Raw genomic sequence first — 14,751 nt, forward strand, 5'->3', positions numbered from 1 at the left:
TGTGCGTGCGTTTGTGGTTGTGTGTGTGTGTGTGTGTGTGTGTATGTATGTGTTTGGTGTATTTGTTTGTGTGTGTGTCTGGTTGTTAATATGTGTGTGTTTGCTATGTTTGTGTGCTTGTATATGAGTGAGTGTGTGTGTGTGTTTTTGTTATCTTTATGTGTGCATGTGTGTGTGTCTCTCTCTCTGACTGATGGCTGTCTCCTCTGTCTCTCCTCAGTCGCCATGGAGACGGATGGAGAGCAGACCCAGCCGGGAGCCTCGACCAATGGCAGCGCTGCGTCTGGAACAAGCTCCCGCCCCTCTCCCATGAACTCCATGTCTCTGTATGAAAGACAAGCCGTGCAGGTAGGTGTCTCTGTGAGAGAGAGAGAGAGAGAGACTGAGTCGTTGCCTGTCTGATGGAGGCTCTGTGTCATTCTTCTCAGGCGTGTGTCACGGTACACAGCCGTCTGTCTTTGTCACAGCGCTACACACACACACACTCTCTCTCACACACACACACACACACACACACACTCTCTCTCACAACACGACACACACACACACACACACACTCTCTCTCACAACACGACACACACACACACACACACACACACACTCTCTCTCACAACACGACACACACACACACACACACTCTCTCTCACAACACCACACACACACACACACACACACACACACACTCTCTCACAACACGCCACACACACACACACACACACACACACACACACACTCTCACAACACGCCCCACACACACACACACACACACACACACACACACACTCTCACAACACGCCCCACACACACACACACACACACACACACACACTCTCACAACACGCCACACACACACACACACACTCTCTCTCACAACACGCCACACACACACACTCTCACAACACGCCCCACACACACACACACACACACACACACACTCTCTCTCACAACACGCCCCACACACACACACTCTCACAACACGCCACACACACACACACACACACTCTCACAACACGCCCCCCACACACACACACACACACACACGCACACACACACTCACAACACGCCACACGCTGTCAACACTAGAGTTATCACTGTGTGGGCCTCTGGGCGTACATCAGTTAAGACTCTCTCCACTTCACGTCTTTTACTCACTAATGTTTCTGCTGTTTCTTCTTCTACAATGTCTTCAGTTTTTTAGGCACAAGGCATGACAGGTGCATCTAAAATAAGTACTAGAATATTATGGAAAAGTTCTAGGCAGTATTGATTCTTGCTTGTATGTCACCAGGTCATGGGTTTGGGATGTGGAGCGTATTTGTATCGGTTTGTTTTTGAATATTTTAATCTGGCCATTTTTGCATCAAACATTCCACTTCCACATCAGACCAACGCGAACATTTCCGCTACATTTATTTTAAATGTCCATTGTGTGCATGGATGTATTGAGTCGAGGGGAACAGTCTGATATAAACTGACGTCAGGACTGCAGTCTATGCACATGCTTGTACATTATAGGGCTGAAACTAACGATTATTTTGATAATCGATTAATCTGTAGATTATTTTCTCGATTAATTGATTATTAATCGATTCGTGTTTTGGTCCGTAAAATGTCAGAAAATGGTGAAAAATTGAGATACATTTTCCAAAGCCCATGTTGACGTCCTCAAATGTTTTGTTATGTCCAAAACACAGATATTTCAGTTTACTGTCAAAATAGGATTAAAGAAACCAGAAAATATTCACATTTGAGAAGCTAAAATCAGAGAATTTGGACATTTTTTATTAAAAAATTACTCAAAACGATTAATCGATTATCAAAAAAAGTTGTAGATTATTTTAATAATCGATTTGTCGATTAATCGTTGCAGCTCTAGCATCTGTACAATGCCCAAGCACACCTTTCACAACCGGGCCAGGGCCAAGGAAGTGTATGGAGCAGGAGTACTGGGAGAAAACACTAGACTTTAGCCGTCAATAGAGCTTGGGCCTTTAGCCGTCAATAGAGCTTAGGCATGGTAGGAATGCCTTGTGTGTATGTTCAACCCTAAATCTCCCTTATCTCCTTCCCGTCTCGTTGACTACCACAGTGTTTATGTTGTTGGTCCCTCTAGGCTCTGCAGGCGTTACAGCGTCAGCCCAACGCAGCGCAATACTTCCAACAGCTGATGCTCCAACAACAGATCAACAACGCACAGCTGCAAAACCTGGCCGCAGTGCAACAGGTAAAGGGGTGTGTGTGTGTGTGTGTGTGTGTGTGTGTGTGTGTGTGTGTGTGTGTGTGTGTGTGTGTGTGTGTGTGTGTGTGTGTGTGTGTGTGTGTGTGTGTGTGTGTGTGTGTGTGTGTGTGTGTGTGTGTGTGTGTGTGTGTGTGTGTGTGTGTGTGTGTGTGTGTGTGTGTGTGTGTGTGTGTGTGTGTGTGTGAATGAATGAATGAAACCAATCTTTATTCCGAACGATTTAAAAAAATATCTATTTAAAAGTAAATAAAGAATCCAAATAATACACATACTTTTAAGATTGATCCAAGCATGATGCTGTTTAAAATTGAATAGAAGAATTTATTCTGTAGAATGCTTGTCGACAAAATCACTTTGTCAAAATCTGTGAATATCTATATTTTTGGGCAAGATCCACTACTTGTCCAAAAAGAAAATAAACCAGTTTTAATACGCAGCTTAGACTCTGTAAACTGCTATGTAAACAATGGGGCCCACTATAGCTAGCAACATGTCCGTTCACAGAGCCAAGGCTGTGTACTAACACTGGGTTTGCGTTCCGAATCGCATACTTTCTACTATATAGTATGTAGAAAGAAGATTTAGGATGTCCCGATTCCTGTGGCCAGATTTAGGATGGTTAGAAGTACCCGGATGTCCTACTTCATGCGGCCAAGATTGTTAGTGTTGAAAACTGCATCCTATTTGGGCAATTCTGACCCACAATCCAGTGCGCACGTGAAGTGACGTCACATCGACGAAGCCTCCATATGAAAACAAACGGGGATGCGACGGATATAAAAGCAAGAGACAAGATCAAGGCGCAATGTTATGATGAAATAAGAGAGTAAAGTATGTCCCAATAGTATGCCTACTGCATCCTAACTAGATTATTTTTATCGTCGGATGTAGTATGTAGAATAGAAAAAAGAAAGAGTATGCGATTCGGAACGCAACCTGGATTTTTTTTACCAGTACGTACAGGTAGCGTAATGTGAGGAGATATTCACTGATTTTGACAACAAGCAGAATCACTGACTGCACCTTTAAGTTTTGGATTGAAACCTAAACCTCTATATTTCCCCCTCTCCCTCCAGGCGACTCTGGCAGCCAGTCGTCAGTCCAGTCCTTCCAGCAGCAGCTCCTCTCAGACAACCAGCACCACAGCTGTACGTATCATATGTTATTATATTATTATGCTGTACGTATATATGTTATTATATTATTATGCTGTACGTATATATGTTATTATATTATTATGCTGTACGTATACATGTTATTATATTATTATGCTGTACGTATATATGTTATTATATTATTATGCTGTGCGTATATATGTTATTATATTATTATGCTGTACGTATTATATGTTATTATACGTACGGTTACTGTGGTTATGACACAATGGCTGCCTTCCCTCTGTCATTGAGATCCCTCTGTCATTGAGAAGCCAAATAAATAATCTATTCTTCTCCTTACTTGCCTATCTTTTGAAAGTAGCAGAAACAATTTAAACATTTATTTATTAAACTTTCCTCAACTTGGTTTTCTATTGAGAATCTTTTTCTAGTACAAATAATCTTTTTTAAAACATTTTAAAAGTAGCTACGAGGAACTTTTAAATATTTCTGAAACAAGTCTAATTTTTCCTCTGATCATAAATTACATGAACTATTACTATTTCTATATAGTTTTTCTTGAAGCCTTTGTCATGGGTATACGCTCACCCAGGAACATAGTAAAACACTACCGCTTTTGGGCTGCTAGATTTAACACAAACTGCAAGTTCCTCTGAGTCATTTTTAAATAATGCGTAAACAGAATGATATAAATTCTACCCATATAAGTCACTCACATATGTTTTCAGGCCAGTGTAACGTCCGGATCGGGCTCTACGACCAACAGCCGTCCTGTCGCCTCGGCAACGTCCACAATCAGCCAATCGGTGCTGCTGAGTGGAGCGGGGGCCGGGCAGGGACAGATGTACTTCAGGGTGAGTTCAAGATAACTTAAGAATTTTTAATACATTTTTTTTTTGGCTCAATTGGTTCGAAACATGTTAAAATAATACAAATGTAAAATAAAACTTAAGAGTAATAAAAGAAAAAAAACCATATGGGATTCTTAGCAAATACAGTAAAGCAAACTTGATTAATATCGTTCAAAAGGGGTAAGAAAAAAATTAGAACTTTTATATTTTCTTGTTAGTTATTCATAGATAATAGAAATTCAATTTGCAGCCATGTTTAAGTATTTTAGCTTAAAGGTGCTCTATGCAGTTCCAGAGGGGGAGGATTTGTTTACATTTTGCAGAGCCTGCAGATAGTTTACAAAGTATATTTACTGTAATTTTATCATCATAATTTAACACATACTTGTAAAGCACTTTGAATGGCCTTGTGTCTGAATTGTGCTACATAAATAAACTTGCCTTGCCTTGCCTTGCTTAGTTTGTGTGTGTTTCTCTGTGTTGCAGCTCAACCGTTCCCTCAGAGCCCCCATCTCCTCTCAGCTCATCTTTATGCCCAGTAACACGGCAACCGCGGCCGTGGCAACCGTCACACAGCAACCACAGACTCAGCAACAGCAACAAGAGGTCACACCCACTTCCTCTGCCGGCGGCCAATCAGATAACGACCAGGTTTGTGTTCTCCAGAATTCTAACTATGTGGCCGCGTTCCAAATCGCATACTCTTTATTTTTACTTATTCTACATACTACAGCTGATCATAAAAAGTATGCAGTTAGTATGCAGTATGCTACAATAGGGCAATACTATTACTTGTTTATTTCATCATAACATGGCACCTTGAACTTGCCTCTTGCTTATATATCTGTCTCATCGCTGGTTGTTTTCAATTGGAGGCTCAGTCCATGTGACATAACTTCCGGTATGCAGTGGATTGTGGTCATGTGATATGAAATTATAACAAAATATAGTACAAAAAAAAGTGACAAGCCATCAAAAAAATGCCACTAGAATCTAAAGGAGTACCAATTTGTTTTTCACATCTCATACATAAACCAAATAAATAATATTTAAAGAGTGGTTAATTAATGAGAAATACCCCTGCTGTGTATCCAGGCTCAGAATCTGGCCATGCGGGGCGTGTCCGGACCCAAAGGTGTGAAGACTGAAGCCCCGGACAGGAGCGACTCAGGTAGGACGGCTGAACACTGGAATGGGTTAGCAAGGGAGCGCTGACATCTAGAACCTCACCATAACATGACGCTAAATATTCCGATATTACACGCTGTAGCTTAAACACATGTTTTAAATGTCATAATTATTAATTGTCTGTCTTTTTTTTCTATCCTTTTTTCCGCTGCCTAATCATATTAATTATGGATCAGTGGCTCATTAACCACTAGAATACCAAGTTGTGGAAAGTTTAATAAATCCACGTTTAAATGTTATAAAAAACTTGAGGGGTTAGCAAGGGAGCGTTGACATCTAGAATCTCACCATTACATGCTGCTAAATATTCCGATATTACTCACTGTAGCTTAAATACATGTTTAAATGTAAGCTTATGTAACAAATATATTTTTTTCTGTGTATTTTTCCAGCTGCCTACTCCCTTGTCCACCCATCCCACCAGTTACACTCCCAGTCCCCCAATAAACCAAACCAGCCCCAGTCTGCGCACATCAAAATCCCCACGTACCCTCAACCCACCAACCTGAAAGCCCACCCTTCCTCCTCCTCCTCTACCTCTTCATCCATCCCTCTCTCCCAACTGCTGCTGCACGGAACCCGCACTATCACCACGGGAACCAGCGTCCCACACACACTAGTGTTAACGTCTGCGTCCCAGCCCCATGGTTACGCTGTCAGCACGGCAACCATCAAACCGGCGGGCAACGCTCAGACGCTGGTGGTGCAGCCGCTACAGAAGAGCTCCCTAGGCAACGAGAAGCTAGGCCACGCCCATAGCAACGGGCCCGTTCCTATCCAACCCAAAACTCTACAGGGGCTACGGTTACCGCTGCAGCTGCCTTCTAGGTAAGGGTTTAACGGTACTTTGAAATATATGGATGTATTGATTAATTGGGCGTAATATCGAACCATATCGATGCGTATTGCCGTCTTATAATAGCCTATACCTTTTTATTGACAATCTCTCTGCACGTCTGTGTGTGAGAATAGAATGTTTTTCCATGTAAATATCTGAAATGGTAAAATCATATTTTAGTTCTGTTAAACGGACATATGATATCTTCTTCAATATCGATAGCAGGCCCCTGAATCAAGACTTTGTGATGTCGTCAAATAATGTATTGTTGTTCAATGAATCGATCTAATATCATATCGTGACTAAACCTATTTCCACCCTTCCAGGAACCCTCCACCCATCCTGCCGGCCCCTCCTCCCTCCAACAGCTCCTCCCAGCCCCCCCAGACGCCCCACATCCCCGTACAGATAGTCGGCGCCCGGCAGAGCGCTCTAGGAAACACCCAGGCTCTGACTCTGGCCCGGGGCAACACACACTGCGGTCAGGACGTCCTAAACAGCTCATCCAGCCTGCTCACTATGGTGGCCTCCATAGCCTCTAGAGAGGGCGGGATGGTGGGCCGAGGGGTGGGACTTAAAATGCAGGAAGCCCTCCCATTGGCCCAGGTGTCTCAAGTGCATCCACGGACCAATCAGAGCTCAGGACAGAGTCAGAATGGAACCATGGGGATGTCACAGTCACAGTCAACTGCTACTAATGTGACGTCGCCTACGAACGCCATGTCTCGCGGTAACGTCTCTGTTGCTATGGGGACAGAGGAGCAGAGGAAAGCATCGACCAATGGGGAAGCAGCAGGAAGTCAGGCAACACAGGTCAGCTGATTATTACCGCAATTTGATTTAATAGCATATGAGGGGTAAAGATGACATTTTTTATTCTTGTTTAATACAGTTACTTGTTCCAATTTTGATCTGTATGTATGCACACACGCAAAGACACACACACACACTGCCGATTACCGCAATTTGATTTCATACTAACATTACCAACATAACAAGGTTGTGTTGTTTTCATTGTTTTTTAACTCAAGTCACTTGATCTATGCAGCACATTTAAAAACAACAGAAGTTGACCCAAAGTGTTTTCCAGTCAAGGCAGATACAATACTAACTCTCAAATACAAAAAGAACAAGAATAAAAAAAGGCACATAAACCCTGTTAAAAATGTTTTTCTCGTAGGGAAAGCAGTTGACCGGCTCACTCAAGAGAAAGTCCGACTCCAAATCAGCCAATGATGAAGATGGCCCCTCCCCTCCACGGCTCCAGCCAATCAGAGACCTCGCCCCGGCCGTATCGTCCAATCCCGTCGAAGCAGGTATCAACTTCATATGAATATTAATAATAGTAAAATGTATTTGTGTAGCACAAAAAATGCACAAAAAACATCAAGATTAGACATTTAAAATTGCATTCATGAAATAGTAAAAACAAAGAAAATACATCAAGAAAAATAATAATAATTCAACAAGATTAATTCAAATTAAAGTTAAAATAAAAATAAAAAAATTACAGAAAAAAGTAAAGGAAACAGAAATTTCTTCACTTTTCTTAACACTATTAACTTGTTCTCCTCCCCAGGTTGTGGTGCCCCCCCTCCTGCGTCCCCCTCTCCCTCCCCGATGATGTGTGTGTCTCGTGGGGTGTGTGGGCCGGGGGAGAGGGCCCCTCCGCCCCAAGCCGTGGTCAAACCAAACGTCCTCACACACCTCATAGAGGGCTTCGTCATCCAGGAAGGGGCCGAGCCTTTCCCTGTGAGTACATGGGATTTGTAGTTTTTTTTAATACTCTTCTATTTTTATATTTTTTTTATTAAGTGATGTGGTACATGACAAAACAGTGGGATGTATGATGTGGTGATATTTGTATTATATATGTTTTACTATGGGCCCTGGTGTACATATTTAATAAGGTAATTTAAAACAGTTGTCATTTCTTGTGCACACTAGAAATGGTATTAATAAAGAAACTTTTTAGGCAAAAACAGGTGTGTTTGTGCCTGTGTCTGTGTATGTTGTTTTGATTTTATAATATTTGTTTGTGGGCTCCAACCAGCTTTATGGAGTATAGAGTGTGTGTGTGAGTTTGTTGTAATATCACATGACGTTGGTATTTGACTGTTTGTGTTTGTTTGATTGACAGGTCTGTGGCTCGGTAAAGGACTCGACTGGTGAGGATTTAACTAACGACAGTCCGGAAACCAACCAATCAGAGACTGTTACTACAGCAACAGGTAACGGACAAACTTCTGCGGCCTTTCAGACATGTTTTAAGGTAGAAAAAAGCTTGTTTGATTTACAAATATATTTTCTCTTCATGGTATTCTTAGCATTGAATAAGTCCATCAACATTAATCAAAACTAAATTATGTTGAAGCACCGGGAACTAAAATAAAGAATATAATATGTTTATAAACCAAACTGTGGGCCCTGCTGCTGTAAACAACTCCAGTGAGAAACAGTAACTTTCTAACTTCAGTGTTCCAGGGATCACATTTTCCTGTGAGGAAAGTTTGTTTATTCAGTTATGAGAATATACCTTGAACAATTTTCACTTTTCTGACACACCCAAAGTTACATAATGCACCTTTAACTTTTCTAAATATAATAAATTTAGCATGGACAGAGAGGGCGGGATTTTACACTGTGCAACTAAATGACCTGGTTTGCCCCGGGCCACACCACAGGAACGCACAGAGGTTTTAATTACAACCTGTCCCTCTCTGACTCCCAACAACACAGTGACACATCAACAGTCTGTCCTCAGTGTCGTTAGAATAAGAAAGAAACCAGAGCTTTAAACTGCAGTGCTGTGTGTTTGTATGGATTTCTTTTTAAAGGTGGAGTCAGTGATTCTGTAGAGTGCTTGTTGTCAACATTACTTCTTGTCAAAATCGGTGAATCTCTCCTCATGCTTGACTACCTGTCAGTACTGTGTGTGTGTGTGTGTGTGTGTGTGTGTGTGTGTGTGTGTGTGTGTGTGTGTGTGTGTGTGTGTGTGTGTGTGTGTGTGTGTGTGTGTGTGTGTGTGTGTGTGTGTGTGTGTGTGTGTGTGTGTGTGTGTGTGTGTGTGTGTGTGTGTGTGTGTGTGTGTGTGTGTGTGTGCGTGCGTGCGTGCGTGCGTGCGTGCGTGCGTGCGTGCGTGCGTGCGTGCGTGCGTGCGTGCGTGCGTGCGTGCGTGCGTGCGTGCGTGCGTGCGTGCGTGCGTGCGTGCGTGCGTGCGTGCGTGCGTGCGTGCGTGCGTGCGTGCGTGCGTGCGTGCGTGCGTGCGTGCGTGCGTGCGTGCGTGCGTGCGTGCGTGCGTGCGTGCGTGTGCTGAAAATAAATTGTGTGTTAATACACAGCCTAGGCTCTTTAAACAGCTATGTTTCTAGCTATGATGGGCCCCTTTTTGTTACAATACCCTTTGTTTACACACCAGTTTACAGAGCCGAGTCTGTGTATTAAAACCAGATTTTTAATCACCGCAAACACATAACGGACAGGTAGCGGATCGCGAGGAGATATTCACCGATTTTGACAACAAGTGATTTTGACAATTAGCGTTCTCCAGAATCACTGACTCCATCTTTAATGTAACATCACATCTATTTATCACACATCTTTGTTATAATATTATTTCCCGTCTTCTCTGTTTCCTCCTCAGTGCTGAAGTGTGAGTACTGTAAAAACTTTGCTCCTGCCGCCCAGTTCAGAGGCACCAAGCGCTTCTGCTCCATGACCTGTGCCAAGAGGTATTTAGACAACATGCATGAAACCTAAGATATACTGCGGCGGCCATCTTAGAAAAATAACCTCACTGGGTTACCGAAATATTTCTCACATTTTTAAAGGTGCTACGAGGAACTTTCCATTTGTGTTCATTCTTGAAACCCCTTTGGACATAAGCAGTAGTGTTTTTACTACGCCAGCTGTTGTTCCTGGGTGAGTGTACCCATGACAAAGGCATTAAGAAAAAATATATAAAAATAGCATTCTTTCCACTGATGGTCTCATTTGCTGTTACATGTCATTTATGATCATCAGAGGAAACATAGGACTGTTTCAGAAATATTTAAAAGTTCCTCGTAGCTCCTTTAAAAAATGATAAAATAAAACAAACTAATTATGGCAATAGAGATTTTCTTTGTGAAATCAGCGTGTGAATTCTCAGGTGGCTTCAGCGGTATATTTCACAGCATGTTTGTTTTCTGTTTGAAAACTTACGTCTGTTTTCATGTCAGATTGTAGTCCTGTCCAATCCAGTTAGTTCTGTTAAGGCGAGACACTGCAGGTGAATAGCGTAAACATCTTATCTTATAGAAATAATTCATTTCAGGAATTTTCTAATAAAAATAAAAATTTTTCAATATCTTACTTTATTATGTGTTAATTTGCGTCTCTTAAATTCATTTTCTGCATGTTTTACAAGAAGAAAATGTATCAAAAATCAACATATGACCAAATTCATCTGTAATAACCTTCAGAATTGTGCTTAGAATTATTAGTTGATGTAAGTGCTTTAGAAGTTGAGATTTCTGGAGAGAAAAAAACTTATGTTGAGATAATGGGCGTTAATGATGTTAATATAGGATAAATATACAGACGCAAACAGACAAGGTTAAGTCAAATAAACACCTAAATGTACATTTTGGTCCTTTAATTTAAATACTAGTATGAAAGAAGAAATTATTTGGAATCAAAATACACAAAATTGACGAGTGCTTGAAAAAACAATTTTCCTTTTGCCTGCTCTGTCTCGCCTTAATTTTGCTCCATATAAATAAAAGTATGTTGTATTTATTATGTCATATGTTCCCCTATATGTAAACAATGCGCTGTCTGTATTGTTTGAATCAGTAATATGCTGTCAGCACTCAGCATATGATTTGACATGTTGTGCTTCTGCTTTGCATTTGTCTCTTTGCCCATTACATGTGTATTACAGATGCACTGATCCAATATGTTCCAGTGCCATCCGATTCTGATATCTGGGTTTTGGATATTATTTGATACAGATACTGTCCAATATCATATTTATTATACATTTATTTGCTGGTGGTGAAGTAATGTGTAAGGTTAGGAAGGCTTAAGCAAAACGGCTATTCTAATTTAAAAGAGAAAAAAATATATAAAAAAAAATGCATACAGGTTCATCTGAACTGCTTTGAGCGGTTTTGAATATAGAGGAACATCACAACTCAACTTTTTAATTGCTAAATAATTTTTCCCTTGTGATCACTTAGCTAAGGACTTAAATTTTCTTTCTCAGTTAAAATAATAATAATTAAAACAAATTAAAAACAGACTATGAAATTGGATCAGAGTTGTCAGTCTGATATCCAATAAGTAGTTAGCAGCCTTATCTGACCCGATATCAATTTTGAATCGGTCCCGTCCCGAATGTGTATATGGATTGTAATGGTGCAAAGAGATAAAAAAACAAAACAACCTGTTGTGTGTTGCTGGTTTTGGCTTCAGTACCGTATATGTCACTCTGTGTCTACGATGCAGTATGTATTGGTTCCCCAGGTACAACGCCAGCTTCCGCCAGCACTTCCTACTGCGGGACAGTCCCGACAACTCTCCCCACGAGAACCAAACCATGGATCACATGTCTAACTCTGAAGAGGAGGGGGGGAAAGCCCTGGAGCACATATCCCACTCCGAGGAGGAGGGGGGAGGGGTGACAGCCAGGAGGAGGGTTCCACGAAGAACCAGCTCTGAGATAGCCAGTGCCAAGATCGCAGGCAGACCGCTACCTGTCAAGGTGAGGATGTTAAGGGGATTTTTGTAGATTATGGAAAATTTAAACCAGCGATTCTGAGGAAAAATAACTTTTTGTTAAAATCAGTGATAATTTCTCATGATCCACGTACTGTCAGAGTCCAGTCAAACACACACACAACACACACACACACACACACACACACACACACACACACACACACACACACACACACACACACACACACACACACACACACACACACATCCTGCCGCCTCTGACACACAAACACACACACACACTCACACACACACATTCAAACCAGCACTAACACATCCCCCTGCGTGCCTGTTCTATAGTTCCGTTCAGAGTCCAGTCATTCGGAGGAAGACTCCAGTGTTGATGAAGATGAAGACGACCCCATGTCTCTGTCTCCGGCCTCCTCTGCTTCCTGCCAACAGTCCCCTCCCCCTCCGACAACTGTCACCACGGAGACAGCTAACCCCGCCCCCAGCTGTCTGCCTGACAACGCCAACCAGTGGAGCGTGGAGGAAGTGACACAGTTCATTTCATCTCTGCAAGGTGGGGAGATTTTTAGTTTACAGACGATGATTGCATATGTTGAAGCTGGGGTGGAGGATTTGGGGAGAAAATAGCAGTTGGGATAGAGATTTGAATCCAAATACCTCAACCGCTCCACTTGTTCTCTTTGGTCCCTCCCCTACGGTCCCTCCCTGACACGCTCTACACCAACAAAGTCGTGCCAAAGTGAATGGACAGTCCCAACAGCCAATAAGAACAGAGAATCGGAGCCTCGCTCTGATTGGTCAACGTGTACAGCTCATGTTAACTTTGACCAATCAGAAATCATATACCCCAGCTTTAAGTCCATATTTTGCAAGTCATTAAAGCCAAATTATTTTAAAATGTATGCAGCTATGGATTACTTCTTGATATCGTCATGAAACTTGAATGGCAGTTGATTACTTATATTAGAACAATTATTTCTGTATTATGATTTTTTTTCAGAAATGTTGAATAAATATGCAAATGTAGTAATATCTAAATAATTATGTGTAAACGTGCATCTCTTTGAAAACCAATAATCTAGATGTTGGATAAACATTTTAGTGTCCACCAAAGTTTTTACAGAACATATTTTTGGATACAGCCTTTTTTTATTATTATAATTTTATAAGTAAATAAATACTATATAGGGCTTAAAAACACATTGCTGTTATGTTTTTAAGAAGAAAATATATCACAAATCAGACAATTGAAGACATGTGAACAAATCCTTCTGTCATAACCTTCAGAGTAGTGCTACGAAATGATTATGGAAAGTTTAGTTGATGTAAGTGCTTTAGAAGTCTGATTTATGTTTCAGAGTATTGAAAAAAAAAATTGATGTTGAGATAATAATATTTTTTACTCCTCTACCCCCTACTCTTTGCAGGTTGTGAGGATATCGCTTCCCAGTTCCTGTCACAGGAGATTGACGGACAGGCCTTACTACTGCTAAAAGAGGAACATCTCATGTCCACTATGAACATCAAGCTAGGTCCAGCCCTCAAGATCTGCGCCCATATTAACTCTCTCAGAGACTAGCCCTGCGTTCCAAATTCGCATACTCCTTTATTTTTTTTCTATTCTACATACTACATCTGACCATAAAAAGAATCTAGTTAGGATGCAGTAAGCTACACTTGGGACATACTTTTTACTTATTTATTTCATCATAACATTGCGCCTTGATCTTGCCTCTTGCTTTTATATCCGTCTCATCCCCGGTCGTTTTCATACAGAGACTCCCTGTCGTTGTGATTTCACTTCCGGTGCGAGGTGGATTGTGGGTCAGAATCGGCCCAAATAGGATGCTGTTTTCAACACTAAAAATCTCAGCCGGATCTAGTAGACATCCGGGTTTTTTAACCAAACCAAATTGACCACAAGAATTGGAACATCCTAAATCTCTACCGTACTAAATAGCAGAAAGTATGGCGATTGGAACGCAGCCTGGATATCAGTGTTTCAATGAATCCACCCCATTCAAAGTCAAGCCCTGGGCATTTACCCCAAACTCCTGAGTCCACATTAATTTCACATGTTAAGTATTACGATTAGTACAAATGGAGATTTCCTTTCCACAGGCTAATCTGGTTTCAATAAGTTGTTGCACTCTAGTTCAACAGAACACGCTACTATACATACATTGTATCATATTGTACAGGAAAAGTATTTTTAAAAGTTTTTCCCACTTTTTTTGGCTTCAAAATAAATTGAGGATTTTTTTTTTCCTATCCTTGAGAACAAATTGTTTCTTATCTTAACAAAAACTTTTTTTTTAATCATTTTTTAGCTTACTATTACCTATTTAAAATGAGTACACAAATACAGCAAAGAAACACATGGATTTTAATTTGAAAAAACTACCCAAATCTTGGGTATGCTATCAAGACAAAAAAATATTTGAGTCGGGTAATTATTATTATTTTTTTTGCATGACATGTTTAACTTAAATACTTGATTATTTCTTACTTCTGTGTCTTGAATGTAAAACTATCTTTACCTAAAGCATTTTCTAACAGTAAGTATGATTTTTGGCACTTTTATTTTGGCTATAATTGCCTAATCTACAATGTACAGGGTAGAGTTGGAGCACAGGGTACTGGCTGCACCGGGGTCCAAACTAAAACCCAAATCTTTTAAGGTTTAAAAAGCATTTTCATAATTCACGAAAAAAACTGATATTGCGTATCGTTTTCAAGTTTATTTTACGCTCAGACACCACTGCAGGATTTTTTAAATTTTTT

At 40.9% G+C, this 14,751-nt stretch overlaps 1 protein-coding gene across 1 annotated transcript; it reads left to right on the forward strand.

Annotated features, from left to right (window-relative positions):
* Window positions 1–225: 225 nt before the first annotated feature.
* Window positions 226–14,189, forward strand: LOC307263992 (polyhomeotic-like protein 1; the record flags this gene model as incomplete). Its single annotated transcript, XM_080045307.1, has 15 exons — window positions 226–348; window positions 2,114–2,224; window positions 3,316–3,387; window positions 4,086–4,211; window positions 4,695–4,859; window positions 5,304–5,379; window positions 5,789–6,224; window positions 6,561–7,047; window positions 7,415–7,550; window positions 7,814–7,986; window positions 8,375–8,465; window positions 9,878–9,965; window positions 11,743–11,980; window positions 12,298–12,520; window positions 13,395–14,189. The coding sequence occupies 15 exons, from the start codon at window positions 226–228 to the stop codon at window positions 13,544–13,546; spliced, it is 2,697 nt and encodes an 898-aa protein (XP_079901433.1). The 3' UTR covers window positions 13,547–14,189.
* Between the last annotated feature and the right edge of the window lie 562 nt (window positions 14,190–14,751).

The sequence above is a fragment of the Ammodytes marinus genome (genome assembly GCF_949987685.1).
Source record: "Ammodytes marinus genome assembly, chromosome: 17".
NCBI lineage: Eukaryota > Metazoa > Chordata > Actinopteri > Uranoscopiformes > Ammodytidae > Ammodytes > Ammodytes marinus.